The 18853-nt window shown below is 40.2% G+C and overlaps 2 protein-coding genes and 1 long non-coding RNA gene across 4 annotated transcripts in view; 1 reads left to right on the top strand and 2 right to left on the bottom strand.

The window, feature by feature from the left end:
* LOC113658015 (venom phosphodiesterase 1-like) overlaps positions 1-10003 on the bottom strand; it is a 47545-nt gene extending 37542 nt beyond the window's left edge. For both annotated transcript variants that reach the window (XM_027170179.2, XM_047819320.1), the window contains exon 1: positions 9825-10003. In XM_027170179.2, the coding sequence (XP_027025980.2) occupies positions 9825-9869 (45 nt within the window). In that variant the 5' untranslated portion in view covers positions 9870-10003. The remainder of the gene's footprint in view (positions 1-9824) is intronic.
* On the top strand, positions 616-9985 carry LOC125145662. The gene is made up of 3 exons (XR_007144067.1): positions 616-752; positions 9265-9314; positions 9852-9985. It is a non-coding gene; the product is annotated as an uncharacterized LOC125145662 (long non-coding RNA).
* Positions 10004-13631: 3628 nt separating the features above from the next.
* LOC113658014 (ectonucleotide pyrophosphatase/phosphodiesterase family member 2-like) overlaps positions 13632-18853 on the bottom strand; it is a 29733-nt gene continuing 24511 nt past the window's right edge. The window contains exon 25 of the mRNA XM_027170178.2: positions 13632-16509. Coding sequence (XP_027025979.2) covers positions 16339-16509 — 171 coding nt within the window. The 3' untranslated portion in view covers positions 13632-16338. The remainder of the gene's footprint in view (positions 16510-18853) is intronic.

Genomic DNA, 18853 nt, shown 5'->3' with positions numbered 1-18853 from the left:
TTGTGTTGTCCTGTAAGGACTTTAATATTTATATGTGTGCTTTAAATATTTTTGATAAATATTCCTCTATAAAAATGTAAAGTTTATAATTCCTTTATCTACTTAATTTGTAAAAATATATGGTTCGTTTTATGCGATGTCACTTCCGGTTTTGCTACTTCCGGTTTCGCCACTTCCGGTTAGCGCTCAGTGCTCAATCTTGCAATGAAACCGGCATGGCGTGCTCTTTATAGTATCCAGCGCATCCACTAAAAACATCATAGAGGCAATGCCGTAAGTTCATTAATACGATATCACACACGTTAAAGATCATATATTAGAGATTATTTGTTCTAAAAGGCGATGTTTTATGTGCCGTTAAAAATGGTTGTAACCACCCTGTTTAGGCTTTAGCGATGCTAATAGCAAATAGTAGTTTGTCTTTGTTAATTTATAATGCAATGTTAGCCAAGACTCTGAATATTGTTGTTTTGTCTTATTGCAGTTTTCACCGTACAATGTAAATGAGAGAGTGACAGTAAAGGGTAAATCTTACTACGACTCTGTCTTCATTGGCTACGGTTTAACTCTGTGTTTAGTCAGCGTTCCAACACACTGCACGAGAACACTACAGTGAAAAGGCATAATTTGATGCTAAAGTGGTTAAGATGGATACAAGCAGCAAGATGTCTGTCTGCAGCGCAAGAAGTGGCAAGTCATCTTCGTCATCAGCGAGCGCAGCCCATGCACGGGCCAGAGCTGAGGCCGCCAAGGTGAGAGCGTCATATGCTAGCCAGGAGGCTAAACTTAAAATGGAAAAAGCCACAAGGGAAGCTCAGTCAGATGGAAACAGTAAGATTAGACACTGAGTTGGAAATGTTAACACTGCAACGAGAAGCCAATGCAGCCGAAGTAGAGGCACAAGTGTTAGAGGATGCTGAATTGGCAGAGCATGCAGTAGAAAGGGTTGGATCTGTAGCAGAGGAAGCTAAAATTGAACGCACCAGTGAATATGTAAATTCTCAAAATAGCCTTCAGGATCATTCTTCACCTCCACTTCTATTACCTTTGTCCGTCACCCCTCCATTTCAAGCTGGCTCAAATAACAGCTTCGTAACATTGAGTTTAGCTGCGAAAGATACCTCACATGCTCAATCTATCAAACATAAGCCAAAGTCTCAAAAAGCTGACAGTATACACTTACCTGCAACAAACCTATCTAATCTGTCCGAAGGTGTGATTAAGTCTGAAGTTGGGAGGACCAGCCCCATCATGAATGTACCTGTTAAGCCTTATGTCCCTCAATATATCCCTCCATCTAGCACGCCACATCAGGTAGAGTCTCTGGCACAGTATTTAGCCAGACGAGACCTTGTTAGTTCAGGACTTTACCTATTTGATGATAAGCCTGAAAACTATCGGTCATGGTATTCCTCATTCACCAGTGCAGCTCGTGAAGTTCACCTCACAGCAACCCAGGAACTGGACCTCACGACTAAATGGCTAGGAAAAGAATCTAGCGAAATGGTTAAGCGGATCCGCTCAGTGCACGTCAGTAACCCCGGTCTTGCTTTACACAAAGCATGGGAGAGACTACACGAGTGCTATGCTGCACCAGAAATCATCGAATGGTCATTGTTTCAGAGATTGGACAGTTTTCCTAGGATTTCAGTTAAAGACCACATCAAATTACGTGAACTAGCGGATTTGCTTATGGAAATCCAAGGTGCTAAAGAGGATGGTTATCTCACAGGTCTGTCATACCTTGACACTTCACGTGGAATTGCACCAATTGTAGATAAGCTCCCATATGGGCTGCAAGACAAGTGGGTGACTTCCGGGTCATGCTACAAAGAACAAAATTATGGGCGCTTTCCTCCCTTTGAGTATTTCTGCAACTTTGTGTGCTTTGAAGCAAGGAAGCGAAACGACCCTAGCTTTATGCATCAAAGCAGCGCTACAACAACTGCAAAACCAGACAGAACCATTGTGAAGAGTTTCCAAACTAACAAAGCCATCACAGTTCACAAAACAGATGTGCGTGCAGCCAGTGACGACCCTAACAAAATCTGTCCATTACACAACAAACCACACCCCTTGAAAAAATGCAGGACATTCAGAAATAAACTCTTAGACGAAAGAAAGGCCTTTCTCAAAGAGCAAAGACTATGTTTCAAATGCTGTTCTTCAGTTTCTCACCTCGCCAAGGAATGTAAGTCTTGCGTAAAGTGCTCTGAATGCGGTAGTACCAATCACGATGCGGCCATGCACCCTGGCCCATCACCACAAGTAATCAAGACTCCATCACCGTCACAAGAGAATGGCGGGGAGGAAGATGATAACTCTAACCAGGCCATTGTCAGTATAAGCTGTACAGAAGTTTGTGGTCCAGGTCAGTGGAGCCGCTCATGCTCAAAAATCTGCCTTGTAAATCTGTTCCCAAAGGGTTCCAAGGACATAGCCATCAAAGCCTATGTAATTCTTGACGATCAGAGCAATCGTTCATTAGCCAGACCAGAATTCTTCGAGCAGTTCAATGTGGAGAGTGAACAATTCTCATATCATCTCAGAACCTGCTCTGGCATAATCGAAACATCTGGCAGGAAAGCTGAAGGATTCCAGGTTGAGTCCCTGGATGGAAAGGTTCTCATCTCTCTTCCTCCACTTATTGAGTGTCATGAGATCACGAACAATCGTGCTGAGATTCCTACGCCAAGTGCAGTTCTTTCCCAGCCTCATCTCTGTCACATAGCCAAGCACATTCCAGAACTAGAACCGAAAGCTTTTTGCTATTAGGGAGAGACGTGATAAGGGCTCACAAGGTCAGGCAGCAGGTCAATGGACCAAACAACGCCCCTTTTGCCCAACGATTGGACCTGGGCTGGGTAGTAATAGGAGAAGTGTGCCTAGGTAATGCACATAGGCCAACGGTCAACACATTCAAGACCAATGTGCTGGAAAGTGGCCGATATTCAATTTTTCAACCCTGTACAAGTTTTATGCGGATCAAGGAGATGCAGCAAAGTGGGAACACACCCGCCAAATCAACTGAGAAGACACTTGGAGAGACAGTGTTCAGCAGAACCGAGGACGACAACAAACCTGCTCCATCTGTTGAGGACATAGCCTTTCTAAAAATAATGGACACAAGCGTCTATAGAAGCGATGATAACAGCTGGGTGGCCCCCCTACCGTTTAGAGAACCACACAAGCCATTGCCAAACAACAAGGAGCAAGTCGTTAATCGTTTAACGAGTCTGCAACGAACTCTGAAAAGAAAACCTGAGATGCAGCAACAGTATGTGGAATTCATGGAAAGGATCTTTACCAATGGACATGCTGAGGTAGCGCCACCACTGAAAGAAGGGGATGAATGCTGGTACCTTCCTACATTCGGGGTTTATCATTCCCAAAAACCCAATCAGATCAGGGTGGTCTTTGATTCCAGTGCTCGATACTCCGGCATCTCTCTCAATGATGTGCTCCTCACAGGGCCCGACCTCAATAACTCCCTTGTTGGCGTCCTGCTACGCTTTCGGAAAGAGAAGGTTGCAATCCTAGCGGACATTCAGCAGATGTTCCATTGTTTCTTGGTACATGAAGACCATCGTAACTTTCTCCGTTTTCTATGGCACAAGGACAATGATGTGAACGAGGAAATTATTGAGTATCGAATGAAGGTCCATGTCTTCGGCAATCGACCATCTCCTGCCGTGGCCATTTATGGACTGCGGAGAGCCATCAGAGAAGGTGCACAGGAGCATGGTGCCGATACAGTCAAGTTCGTGGAGAGACATTTCTATGTTGATGATGGCTTGTTATCTGTACCATCCGAAGCTGAGGCAATTGACTTGCTCAAAAGAACACAGGCCTCACTAGCTGAATCAAACCTCCGTTTGCACAAGTTTGCTTCGAACTCTCAGACAGTTATGGAAGCCTTTCCGCCAGAAGATTGTGCCCCAGTAATCAAGGACCTAGACCTAAGTGGAGAAACTTCGCCCACACAACGGAGTTTAGGTCTGCTATGGGAGATCACGACAGACACATTCACTTACTCTGCATCAAAAATTACCAAACCATTCACCCGGCGTGGTGTCCTCTCCACAGTAAACAGTGTTTTTGATCCTTTGGGTCTGCTGGCACCCGTCACGATCCAGGGAAGAGCCCTTCTCAGAGAACTTACCTCTGAACAGCCTGACTGGGACACACCTCTCTCTGAGAATGAATTAAGCAAATGGCAAGCCTGGAAAGATTCTCTCCAGGACCTAGATCGGCTTCATGCTCCACGTGCATACACAACAACCTCACTAGCCGAAACAGTGCACACAGAATTGTGTGTATTCTCAGATGCATCTACCAAGGCCATAGGTGCTGTGGCATATCTGAAAGCACTTCAGAAAGATGGACAAGTAGAAGTAGGATTTGTCATGGGCAAGGCAAAATTAGCACCCCTGTCTGAACCTACAATCCCAAGGCTCGAGCTCTGCGCTGCGGTCTTAGCAGTAGAGATGGCAGATCTCATTAAGGACGAGCTGGATCTGGAGCTAAATGATATAAAGTTCTTTACCGACAGCAAAGTGGTGCTCGGCTACATTTACAATGAGTCAAAACGATTCTATGTGTATGTCCACAACAGAGTTCAACGCATCCATCAGTCCTCAAAACCTGAGCAGTGGCACTATGTGCGCACAGAAGAAAACCCTGCAGATCATGCATCACGATCTTTACCTGCACTATGCTTGGCACAGAGTTCATGGTTTACAGGTCCCTCCTTCCTGCGTCAGCCACCTCCAAAAAAGACACAAACGACTGAGATGTTCGAACTAATTGCACCCGAAAATGACCCAGAAATACGACCACAAGTACAAACATGTATTACTAACCTGAAAGAACCAGAGTTTACCTCTTACCGATTCCAGCGGTTCTCCACCTTCACCTCCCTATTAAGAGGAATATCATTTCTAGTTCACATAGTAAAATCCTACAATCACACCAACCAACACAGCAAATGCAAAGGTTGGCACAGATGTGACTTACACCGTACTCCAGACGAAATTAACCAAGCAAGGAATGTTATCCTTAAAGCAACACAAAGGGCTACATTTGCAAACGAACTGACGGCCCTCCAAGGTAACCAAGCCGTACCCAAAAGTAGTCGCTTAAGGAAACTCAGTCCAATCTTGGAGGACAACTTAATTTGTGTTGGAGGACGACTAAAGTACTATGAGCTTGCAACTGCAGAAAAGAAACCAATAATTCTCCCCAAAGATAGCCACATATCATTATTGCTCATTCGACATCACCATGAGCAAGTGAAACATCAAGGCCATCACCTGACAGAAGGAGCTATCAGAGCAGCGGGACTGTGGATCCTGGGAGGCAAGTCATTAATTAATTCAGTACTTCACAAATGCATAACCTGTCGCAAGCTGCGTGGAAAGTTGGAAGAACAACACATGTCAAACCTGCCACCTGAACGTCTAAAGGTCTGCCCTCCATTTACATATGTGGGGCTCGACGTATTTGGACCGTGGTTTGTCACAAGCAGACGCACCAGAGGAGGACATGCGGAGAGCAAGCGGTGGGCCATCATGTTCTGCTGCATGAGTTCAAGAGCAGTGCACATCGAGGTCATTGAATCAATGGACACGTAATGGACACGTCGAGTTGCATAAATGCTCTCAGGCGCTTCTTTGCACTCAGAGGCCCTGCGAAACAGCTCCATTCCGATTGCGGTACCAATTTCATTGGAACGTGTAAGGAGCTCGGAATGGACAAAGTGGTGCAGAAGTACCTCAGCGAGCAAGGATGCAGCTGGGAATTCAACCCACCTCACAGTTCTCACATGGGAGGCTCGTGGGAGCGCCTGATAGGCATTGCCAGAAGAATCCTAGATTCAATGTTTCTCCAGCTGAAAACACGTTTAACCCACGAAGTTCTTTGCACACTAATGGCAGAAGTTACTGCTATCATAAATGCACGACCACTCGTACCCGTGTCTGCAGACCCAGAACAGCCATTCATACTTTCACCATCTATGCTCCTCACACAGAAGACAGGAGTTCCGCCTCCTCCCGGGGACTTTACGGACAAGGACTTGTACACAAAACAATGGAGACAAGTTCAGGCTCTCGCAAACCACTTCTGGACCCGCTGGAGACGAGAATACTTACCTTGCTTACAGCACAGGCCAAAATGGACGGTACCTCGCAGAAACCTACAAGTCGGAGATCTGGTTCTGCTCAGGGACAAGCAGACATCTCGCAACTGTTGGCCCATGGCCAGAATTTCAGCCATATTTCCTGGAAAGGACGGCCATGTAAGAAAGGTTGAAGTCACCACGACTGACCAAGGCAATATAAAAACCTTTCTAAGGCCAATTGTAGAGGTCGTCCTTCTTCTACCGAAAGACTGATCTAGGGACTAAGGTTTAGCACTTTTACAAGTTCATAGTGACCTTACATAGGTCAGGCGGGGAGTGTGTTGTCCTGTAAGGACTTTAATATTTATATGTGTGCTTTAAATATTTTTGATAAATATTCCTCTATAAAAATGTAAAGTTTATAATTACTTTATCTACTTAATTTGTAAAAATATATGGTTCGTTTTATGCGATGTCACTTCCGGTTTTGCTACTTCCGGTTTCGCCACTTCCGGTTAGCGCTCAGTGCTCAATCTTGCAGTGAAACCGGCATGGCGTGCTCTTTATAGTATCCAGCGCATCCACTAAAAACATCATAGAGGCAATGCCGTAAGTTCATTAATACGATATCACACACGTTAAAGATCATATATTAGAGATTATTTGTTCTAAAAGGCGATGTTTTATGTGCCGTTAAAAATGGTTGTAACCACCCTGTTTAGGCTTTAGCGATGCTAATAGCAAATAGTAGTTTGTCTTTGTTAATTTATAATGCAATGTTAGCCAAGACTCTGAATATTGTTGTTTTGTCTTATTGCAGTTTTCACCGTACAATGTAAATGAGAGAGTGACAGTAAAGGGTAAATCTTACTACGACTCTGTCTTCATTGGCTACGGTTTAACTCTGTGTTTAGTCAGCGTTCCAACACACTGCACGAGAACACTACAGATATGTTGTGTGTTTTCTTTTCAAATAAAAAGTACTAATACAATAATTAATTTCAGGACATCACTGCTATTCAAATATAAGGTCAATGCTCTTGAGATCAACTTTGCCAAAATACACTATTATGAACCTCTCTGTGTGTTCATTAAAATGCTGGAACAAGACATTCTAGACAATTCTGTGCCTACAAATTGTGGTAATCGGGGAAGATTCTGGCCACATTCTGGGTGTGACTGTCAGGCATCTCAATTATATAAAACACATATATATTATTCTTTCATTCATTCATTCATTCTCTACCGCTTATCCGAACTTCTCGGGTCACGGGGAGCCTGTGCCAATCTCAGGCGTCATCGGGCATCAAGGCAGGATACACCCTGGACGGAGTGCCAACCTATCGCAGGGCACACACACACTCTCATTCACTCACACACTACGGACAATTTTCCAGAGATGTCAATCAACCTACCATGCATGTCTTTGGACCGGGGGAGGAAACCGGAGTACCCGGAGGAAACCCCCGAGGCACGGGGAGAACATGCAAACTCCACACACACGAGGCGGAGGCGGGAATCGAACCCCAACCCTGGAGGTGTGAGGCGAACGTGCTAACCACTAAGCCACCGTGCCCCTCTGTTATCCCATATATAATATAATAGACCAATCTACTGACACTCAGCACTTCTAAGCAATGAGAAACACCTTTGCTATACTGTGACAAAGCTACACTAGATCACTTGCCATGCTTTTATCAATTCCTGGCCAGTTCTTTATTATTCTTTCCTTATAGTTTCCTGATAATCTTATCCTTATCATCAATTTCTTATCATTTTATTAGCTGTAAAAGATAAAGATACAGGAGTCAAGGGTTTATTCAAAGAACTGATGACAAACCTAACAGAGTAGAAAAACTATGGAAAAATGGTAAAGATAAGGTTAAAGAAAAGTTCTATGTTCAATATAACAAACTAAATGTACCAGGGTATTAGCAAAACTAGGGACAGGCAGGATGTAAGACAATCAGTAAACTGACATAACCAACAATTGGGAAACCATGCGAAAACTAACAATTTAAGATAACCAAATAGTTAATTGGACATCAGTAAATCTAGGCTTTTAAGCCAGGATAGTCTTCATCATATTTGGGAAGATGTTACTCCTGTTTCCAGAACCCAGAGCTGAAGCAGGCGGCAGAAAAAAATGCTAGATCTCTTGAAGTGTCACTGAGGTTACACCATATACAGACTAACAAATCACAAAATTCATTCATTGTGAAGACATTCATGAAATTGTGACATTCATTCATTGTGAAGACATGAAATCTTTAAGTCGTGATTTACAACTCATCACAGTCCTGAAGAAAGCATTGGTTAAAGTAGTAAATTACCTACATATGGATTCCAATGTATTTATAATTCTTCTCACAGTATAATTGTTAAAACAGTATTAGAATCCATTGCTATGATATCACCCATCTATAAGGTCCTACTAAATGAGTAAATACATAATAGTTTAATTACTCTTAAACCACTGTACTACAAACACATAAAAAGGAATCTGTCTGAAATGTTCAATTCATCTTAAAGCTCTACTTCTGCTTGGATCATTCATCATTTTTATCTTGCTTCCTGCTGCTGTGGATCCCTTATCGATTTAAGTCTAGATTCTAGACTCTAGATTTTTCAAATTTCGTCCCAATAACTGCTGCTATAAGCATAAACATTCATATCCCAGGGCTTCATAATACTCATGCTGAAACTTCTTGTAACATAATAAACCTTAAATTTACACCTCTATTCCACAATTCCAGAAACAGGTAACACAAAATTTCAGATAAATGACAGTGTGTGTGTGTTTGTGTGTGTGTGTGTGTGTGTGTGTGTGTGTGTGTGTGTGTGTGTGTGTGTGTGATTTCTTATCAGTTGCATCTCATTATAAATCTGATCAAGAGACTGGATAGGAATCATGAAAGCTCACTGCAAGTAAAGACATGGATGTGATGCAGAAGTCTAATAAAATAAATCTTTTATGTAGTTAAAAAGTTATGGACTCTATCTGCATGGTGAACCATGAACCCTATCTAGTGTGTACTATGAACTCTTTGTATAATACAGACACTCTTTATGCTCCTGCTTTAAAAGAAGATATGAGGAACAAGCATCGTTATAACATGTAATATTAATTTATTTGTTCACAGGACTACATGAAACCCACATTAGCCTCTCCTGATACTGTAGCTGCTTAAAGGTAATAAAATAATTTATGCATAACTATGTCATTATACCGTTGTAGCAGTCAAATGGAAGTCGGCCTAAAAAGAATCACTGCAGAAACTTATGTGAATAAACAAATCTGACATTTGACTCATGTGTTCAACTTTTAGGAATGCAGATTTTAGGTCAAGACACCTCTTTGAATAAAAGATTACATAGGTTTATGCCAGATGGAATAAAATGTTTATGTAGTGACATAGCCTATGAACACTGCATTTGAGTGCTAGCAAATGATAAATGTCATGAATAAATGTCCCGAAAAATCACAGAATACCATGCTCGTTACTATCATTGATTTACCAGCAAAACCTATGAAACGTTTCACACCACATCCAGTTTGATGAGATCAGAACAGTCAGATCACTCAAGCTTTCTGTTCATTGGATTCACTGTGGCGTTCCAAAAAAACCCTGAAATCAATAAGTAACCCAACACACACATAAATGCATGTTTTTAGAAAGTTATTAAATGTGTCCCTACTTACAATAATGTATTTTCTCTTGTTTATCAGTGTCTTTCTGAAGTCCATGTTGGCCGGTGAAGTGTCTTTGTTGCTGGAGCAAACTGCAGGAGATCAGTGTGTGAGAGAAGATAACAAACAATAAATGTGTGAGAAGTGAGCAGGTCAGGAACTCTGGATCCTTGAAGGGAACTCTGGATCCCTGTGTGTATCTGTGTGTGTGTGTGTGTGTGTGTGTGTGTGTGTGTGTGTGTGTGTGCATGCATTTGTACAATACACGGTGATTTAATCTGTTCTGAAAACATTTTCTCTAATATAGATGCAGATATTGTATAGCCTATAAATCACATTTTGTTGCGTGTGAGAAAATGCTGTGAATTATATTTGTGTTATGTCTATATAACTGTAGCAGCCAGCTCCTCACCAGCATCCCGAGGTCCAAAGGTTGTCCTGTTATTGCATTAGTATGATAAGGATTGTATTTTTCCACACCAGATGGCCTTTGCTTTGTGACATGATGCATTATCATGCTGTTTTAGCTATTGCTGAAGTAGCTATTATAGAAAATGTAAATTGTGGATTTAAAGTGATTGAGATGGTCAGGGACAAAATTCCAGTTCTGGCATTTGCCGCTATTGGCTAGTATTTAAAGAACCCAATGTGTGTCACGAAAACATTTCCCTTGGCATCACCCCATTACGAGCTGCCTAACCTGTTGGCACAAGGAAGGTTGGGTCCACAGATTCATTTCAGTGAGCCTGAGCCTCAGATTCCTGTCTTTGGCTGATAGGAGTGGAACTTGACATGGTCTTCTCCTGTTGTATCCCATCCTCCTCAGGGTTCCTTAAGGTACAGTAGGACTGCTTACTCGATGTACATTAGCCTTCCTACAATCTGAAAACAATCTGGCAATTGACCTCTATTATTAAAAAGGTCTTTCCTCCTCATGCACTTAGCACTACCTGGGTCTGGTTTATTGTGTTGTTGTTTTTTTTGCACCATTTTGTGTAGATTCTAGATGGTGTTTTGCATTAAAATCAGCAGAGATCAGCACAGCTCAGTGTCTCTGGCACTATCAAACATTTGATTTTTTTCCCCTTATTTTGATGTTTGACATAAAATGTCCTAAATTCTTGACCAGTTTGATTTGATGCATCTTGTTCATTGTTCTGTTAGAATGTGATTGAAAGAAAGCCAAGAAAAAAAAAGCTCTATAATGGTGTGCTGGGAGTTCAATTAGTGAGGCAGGACCTGTACATTTGGAGGTTATGATGGTGCTTAAAAAGTTAATGTCTCCTTGGTTTTTCACCAGTGTAGTGAACTGATTATATCAGTTGTAGGCAAGGGAATTGTATTGTGAAAATACAATAATAAACATCTTCAACAAGGAGAAGTAAAGCTGAACATCTTTCTTTTTTTCACCCCTGAAAAGGATCCCCTCACTGACAGCCATTTTCTCCATAATGTATACATTTCCCAATGAAAAATGGAAACATACCATCACTAAGTTCACTGCTGAAAAGAAAACAAAATCTAACCCTTGAAACCCTGAAAATCGTAAATGCAATTAAAAGGTAAGTAACCCAGGGTTTGCTTATTGTATCATGTTATGGCTTACCAGCAGAGCTTGTTAATCATTTAAAAACCTTGCATCCATGTTTCTAATCCTAATCCCTATCTTTGAATTGTGCCTGGATCCTCTTTGTGCATTATTGAATTATGTGGCACTAATTCTGACATCCGAGGGTTGAGCTTTACTTGACACAACAAAAGCTCTTTTGGGTCCTCACAGAATTTTCATGTACTTCTTATTGTGGCAAATCCTACAGTATTTGAATCATATTTGTAACTTTAAGACTTTAGACACATTTTTAGCTTTTGAGACCGTCTAGTCATCATGCAAATCTGGTTTTAGTCTAACCAAAGGTATCAGGTACAGTATCTCAGGGTAACATCTAGATTTCACCTGGTGTCAGAGTGTGGGCAGAACAACTGGTATGTACAGTAAACATCCTGTTTGAAATACACACCTATTTAAAAATTCCATACTTATCATTTAGGAAGATCATTTCTGTGTAAGTGGGACATGTTTTTCCCACCACTGGCACACTATAATGCTACCAGTGACTAATCATGCCAGCATCGAAGACACCGCAGACCTGTCTCTGTTTTCCTTTCAAACCACCTCAAAACAGAACATGATATCTCAACATGCAATCCCACCCATGTCGCACCAACCCACTTAGACTGGATGTTTTATTGATGTTAACTCTGCATTTAACCACTCATCTATCTATCTATCTATCTATCTATCTATCTATCTATCTATCTATCTATCTATCTATCTATCTATCTATCTATCTATCTATCTATCTATCTATCTATCTATCTATCTATCTATCTATCTATCTATCTATCTATCTATCTATCACCATGTGTGCTGCAATGTCAGAGCAGGGTGTGCTATCTCATGTTCCCCTTATAGGCCCATACAACACACAGCATCTCCTCATTTTTTTAGAGACCATCTAAAGGGCTCTCATCCCTGATGATGAGAGGGGTCCATTTTGAGATGATTTACCAAAGTATGTGATACTTTGGGATAATGTGAATTTCCATCACTCAAACACCATCAGGCAATGGTTTCCACCCATAACAGGATGCTGATGCAAATTCTCCCAACCCAATTGAGGAGTTCTATTCAGCTTGGAGGTGGAAGGTCTTTGATTTCCAGCCACATACTCAGATGACCCTGCTGGCTGCAGCATGTGAGGAAATCACAGCGGAAGCCTGCAGTGGCTGGATAAAACATTCCAGAAGTTTTTTTTCCACACTGTATTGCAAGGGATGATATCTGTTGTGATGTGGATGAAAAGCTGTGGCCCGACAGACTGGGGCATCAGAGGGTAGACGCAGATTGCACTGTATAGTGTGGCATGCGCAGTTCGGCCTAAGAAGTTTTTCCTACAGTATGTTTACCTTTTGGAATTTTAATTTGTGTCTTTTTATTTTCTATCACAATGACATTATATTGTATTTTTTTGTCAGTCCACTAGTAAACAAAAATAAAAGTGTGAATCCTGTCCAGTCTCTTACAATCAATATCCCGCATACAGTAATGTGTAAATTTGTGCAGTTGAAATTCATAGTTGCCACTTAGAAGAAATTCAGCCTCGTGGATTATCAATACTTCTGAAAATCTGGAACTGGAAACATCAGGAAATACTAAAATAAAGCAGTCATATTGAAAAAATCACTAAACATCTTGACTATCTTGCTCGTAAACAATGATAAAAGGACTTGTTATTTTGATGGCAATGATATGTTCACTGACACAAATACTTACTTTTGAGCGAAGTAAGAAACAGGCTTTTGCAAGAAATCCAATGTATTGTGCTGTTTGTACACATTGTTTTGAGAATGCACTTACTGATTTGCAAATCTTAAGGATGATTCGAGATATGCTCCAAAGCAACTGAGAAAAACTGTGAGCCTGTTGTGTTTACTAATCCAGACATAGAGTTTATAATCTAACTGCCGATAGTACAGTATATCTAATGTACACATTACTTTATAAGGTGTGTATGCTGTACGGTTAATGGCCTTCTCGTAAGTAAATATCATATACAGCCTCATTATCAGCAGGTTCTCCTTTGTGTTAGCATTGCCAAGCCTGTAAACATAGGACACTTATTATCTTTGGATTTTATTGACTTCTCTTTGATAGCTCTAGTTATCCTGTTTTCATGTTTGTGTGTGTTTTTTGATAACACATACAGTACACAAACATGCACATTTCAGTTTCAAATGATTTGACCATGACATACAGTAGACAGATTATTTTTTTAATGATTTAATTGCTTATATAGCTGTTACAGACACTGAATGTTTGTTCATTTCAGGAAAAAAGACACATTGTCATCGTGTTTGGTGACAAAACGTTCTAACGTTCATTTATTATATAATCAGATTAGTGTTTCTAGCATTTAACATTCAGCTAGCATCCATAAATCAACATTTTGAAAATAAGCACACACCTAGCACATACAGTAGCTAGTAATGATGTTTCTGTACAGTGTACTCTGTACCAGGTGTATGGGAATAAAACACATGGACACATGCAGTGTGAATTTATTGCTAGCTTCTTAATCACAGGCAAGAACCAGATCACGTAGCATAAGCTCTGTACTCTATACAGTGCAGCATACATTCATTAATTTCTAGCAATGTTAGTAAAATAACAGGTTATAAAATGTAGCATTGGTGAACCTTTGAAACAAAATAAAATCTATTTTTTTATTGCATGACAGTTTTCCAGTGTTGTTGTTTTCCTATTCCAATATGTGTAATGAATGTGTCATTCACATGGTTAAATGCAGCTAATGTGATGCAACTTAACAACCAGCATCTGTAGCTAGTATTGGTTTTATTTAGAATATATATAGATTGAAGTTAAAAAAGAAAATGAAGTCAAATGAAGTTTTGTAGTAAAGTGCAGGGCCACCACAAGAGACCAGAATATCTTCAATGCACCTTGTCTAAGGTTTTTTAAAGAAAGCTGTCTAAAATGCTGGATTCAAATCTCACAAAACTGACTTCTGGTGAGATCTGGTGACTGATAAATCAATTCTCTACATCTTTATGCACAAGTGAATGTGTTTTTCACCATTAAACCGGGAAAAATCTTTATGCAGACTGAAGAGTCACTGTAAATCCATAGAGTTCTTTGCGCTGATCACATTTGCCACTTTCTATTTTGATGGGAGTGGTTTTGCCCCTTGCACAAGATGATAATCTAGTGAATATTATACTTTCATTATACCTATTATACCTATTCTTAACTTAACTGAAGGTCAGGTGAAGATTATAATGTGAGGTCTTAGACAACATTCTCAACATCATCAAACAACTGTTTTTTTTTTGCCTGATTTTCTCTCTAATTCAACTCACAGCCTGTTCCCACCCTCCAGGTGTTGTTATCACACGTCTGCTTCTAACGAGTTTGCAGAAAGTTAATACGTGTCTCGAAGGAAGACAAATACAGGACTGTGGTGTATTGCACTCTGAGGCAAGTGATACACGCCTACGTCTATATACACAAACTCACAGATGCCTATGAGTGTTGCTACAGTATGGTTTATGTATACCACCAGTTCTACCACAAAATCATGACCGATTGTGATCTCTTGGACTTCTAGCCATGTGTAGTTGCAACACTGCTAGAATTTGAACTCGAATTTGAATTTGAATGAGAACAGTGTTCATTGTTCCAATACAGTTCCAGAATTAGAGACTGGATCGATTCCAAGGTTTTAACTCAACACATTTTACGTTGTTTTTACCTTTATTTTGTCACCATTCCATAGCTGGTATAAAGAACACTTCGAAATACTGACATACTAAGCACTCTTGAGGGAAATGCCATTTCAACCTCATTTGAAAGACTTAAAAATTTTAGCTCAGTTCTAAGGTTTTTGCCAGATATCAGATACAATGGTGGTGTTCATCCGTCACAGCAAAACACACAAACCATATTCTTTTCACGGAAAGCAAATTTAATGAAATTATTAAAACATGATTACTTGAATAAAGGATCCATTTACAAATGTATGTTTGACTAGCTTAAATAGTCGTATTTGTGAACAAAGAAGTCATTCCATTGGTTAAATTAACTTAATGAAACAATCATGAACCTCGGTAAGTAGCATTAGTTATCTAGCTAGTTCTGCCGGTTAATTAGCGTTTCGATACATATATATCGGATGATGCTACTGGCATACCCCTTGAGTAAGGTCTTAAACACTCTCGGCATCAGAGAAGAACTGTAAACTAATCCAAACAATTTAACAAGCTGGGTGATTTATCTGTACTGGATGTGCACAAGTCACAATACAAGCTTTCCTTAAAGCCTATTGTACATGGATATTTAGCCACAGAAGATATTGTTTGGACAACAGCTCAAAAGTTCTGACTGTAATGCTGCAAAGCTGCCTCATCAGATAAAGGAGCATTTTCTGGAATTTGCTAAAAATATATATCTATATGAATTACACAAACACAATACTTTCAAACACACTGACTCTTAATAATGCTACGAAGTGGATATGACTAGCTTTTTTTTAGTTTGTCTCTAAGGTGTACATGTTTCCAACAAAAAGGGTGGGGCCAGTTGGTGGGAAAGAGGGGATTCACTGCTAATTTAGAAATACGTAAACGCAATCGTTTCAATTTCAAATACATGAGTGTAGTAACTTGCTAGGAAATGCATGCTAACAAAATGTTAACTTACAACACACACACACACACACACACACACACACACACACACACACACACACACACAAGAAAATGCACTAACAACACACTATATTTCATGCTCCCTAGATTTAGTGAGTCTAAAGTTGAACTGTTTGAAATGCTGTACCATCATTATTTAGTTTGAAATGAACAATAAATATGATAAACTGTATAAAAACTATACACCTAATCATCAGGAAGAGAAGTGATGTGGTGTTTAGTAATGCTGCGCCACCAGGTGTTAGATGTTTTCCTCGAACGTGTGCAGATAGGTTTTCAGCGCAAGCGTGTTTGTGTAGGGCAGCGACAGCGAGCGGTAGAAGTCGAGTCCGGTGAGCAGTTCCACGTCACGTACACGAGCCGTGTGAGTGCGCAGGATCTCCTCCACCCATTGAGATGGCTCCTCCGAACTCTGATAAGAAAACAGCAGCAGAGGTCAGAGGTCAGACATGGAGTGCTGACAGTAGAATCTACCAGAATGTTAAGTAGTTACCATGGAAACACTTGTTCGCTGAGATTTTGAAGCAGGTATTACAGTCTCTTTTTTCATATGTTATTCTCAGTAAGGGTTATCAGTAAACCCTGCTTTAAACCCCAGATTAGGGAATGTTTCACACATGTATATTAAAAGGCATGATTATGAAGCACGGCTATTTCCTTGGGTTTATAAAACGTTGCTCTGATGTAGGATCAGCCTGGATTTGACCTACAGTAGCTCCGTGTTGAACTTTACACTTTTTACGTTTGTGAAACGATGCTGTAGCTCTAGTTTCTTAGCAACAGAAACAGAAAATGAACAGATGTGAGCATGTCTCACTAGGATGCGTATCACGTGAAAACTAACAACAACACCTGCTCAGCACTAAACGGCACACCTGAACTTTTTAATCACTGATGTAAAAGACAGACGAGTCGTTATTTAAAGTGATTTAAAATTGCACACTGAATTTATCCAATCAATGTCATTTATACCAAATATGCAAATTAATAGATGTTTGCACCAGGGATTAAGACTGTACAGTGTGAAACAAGGTCGGATTATGAAGAGCCAGGATTCAGCGTTAATCCCTGGTGAAGTCTGAGCAGTGTGAATCCTCAAACTACACACCCAGGATTTTGTTTAGTTTACTTTTGTTCAATTCAATTCAATTCAAGTTTATTTGTATATCGCTTTTTACAATAGACATTGTCTCAAAGCAGCTTTACAGAACATAAACACAGAGCAGAAGGTAAACATAATTAATGATAAAGGAATTAACGAATAATAAAAGAAATAAGAATTAACAGAATAAAAATTCTAGATTACTATTAGATGTATATAGTTCACAATATGTATGTATTTATTCCCCTATGAGCAAGTCTGAGGTGACTCAGGCAGCAGTGGCAAGGAAAAACTCCCTTAAAAAAAGGAAGAAACCTTGAGAGGAACCGGACTCAAGGTGGAAACCCATCCTTATATTGGTGACACTGGGGTGTGATTGTAATATACAGTCAGTTAAATGTTGTATTGGTGTAAGGATCATGGACTTCGGATCTCCTTAGTATCACAGAGTCTAACTGGAGATGTCTCAGTATTCTTAGAGTCGGCCTCGGCTCAGTGGGGGTCCAAAGGCTTCGTCCCACAGAGGACGTTGGGAGCTGGTACAATGTCTGGATGCCTCGGGATGGGTACAAAGAGAGAAGCAGTGGAAAGGGATTAACATATCTGCTGTTCATAAAAATGTCCTGGTCTGATGTACTGGTGCATGATATTATGGGATGTATTATGTGTATGCCTGACTAAAGAGGTGAGTTTTTAATCTACATTTAAACTGGGAAAGTGTGTCTGAGCCCCGAACACTATCAGGAAGACTATTCCAAAGTTTGGGAGCTAAATAAGAAAACGCTCTACCACCTTTAGTAGACTTAGATATTCTGGGAACTACCAAAAGCCCTGAGTTTTGTGATCTCAGAGAGCGTGAAGGATTGTAACGTGTTAGAAGACTAGTTAGATACATGGGAGCTAAACCATTAAGAGCCTTGTACGCAAGTAGCAGCAGTTTGTAATCAATTCTATACTTAACAGGTAGCCAGTGTAGAGATGATAAAATTGGGGTTATATGGTCATACTTTCTTGTCCTAGTGAGAACTCTGGCAGCTGCATTTTGGACTAACTGTAACCTATTTATTAAAGATGCAGGACAACCACCTAGTAATGCATTACAATAGTCCAGTCTAGAGGTCATAAAGGCATGAACTAGCTTCTCAGCATCAGATACAGACAGGATGTTTCTCAGCTTGGCAATGTTTCTAAGGTGGAAGAAGGCTGTTTTGGTAGTATGAGCGATATGATTTTTAAAAGACAAGTTACTGTCTAATATAACACCGAGGTGTTATTTTGTTTCATATTCAATCCATGGATCATAACTGTAAATTGTTCCTGATTGGTTCATTGACTTCTTATTCTTACATTCTTATTCATACGTGCAAACCTGGTCCAAAATCGGACAATAGAAAAAAACAGGGCTATGAATTTAGATCATTTACAGTAGATCATACTTAATCATCATACTTCACGGCTCGTTCTTCTCCCACATCCATCTGTATACTGTATTACTCATAATAGTAGAACAAGTTTCTTTACAAATGGCACAGCTATATGAAATTAGCATACAGTGTAGAGTTTATTTTTCAAGCTTTTTAATATTTTGCTAAAGCGACAGGGCATTACGAGTTATTCACCGTCGACTGGGAAACGGCTTCTACTTCCTGTTGGT

The sequence above is a fragment of the Tachysurus fulvidraco genome, chromosome 10 (genome assembly GCF_022655615.1).
Source record: "Tachysurus fulvidraco isolate hzauxx_2018 chromosome 10, HZAU_PFXX_2.0, whole genome shotgun sequence".
NCBI classification, from domain to species: Eukaryota; Metazoa; Chordata; class Actinopteri; order Siluriformes; family Bagridae; genus Tachysurus; species Tachysurus fulvidraco.
Note: the sequence above shows the minus strand (reverse complement) of the source record. Positions and strands in the feature narration are given on the sequence as shown.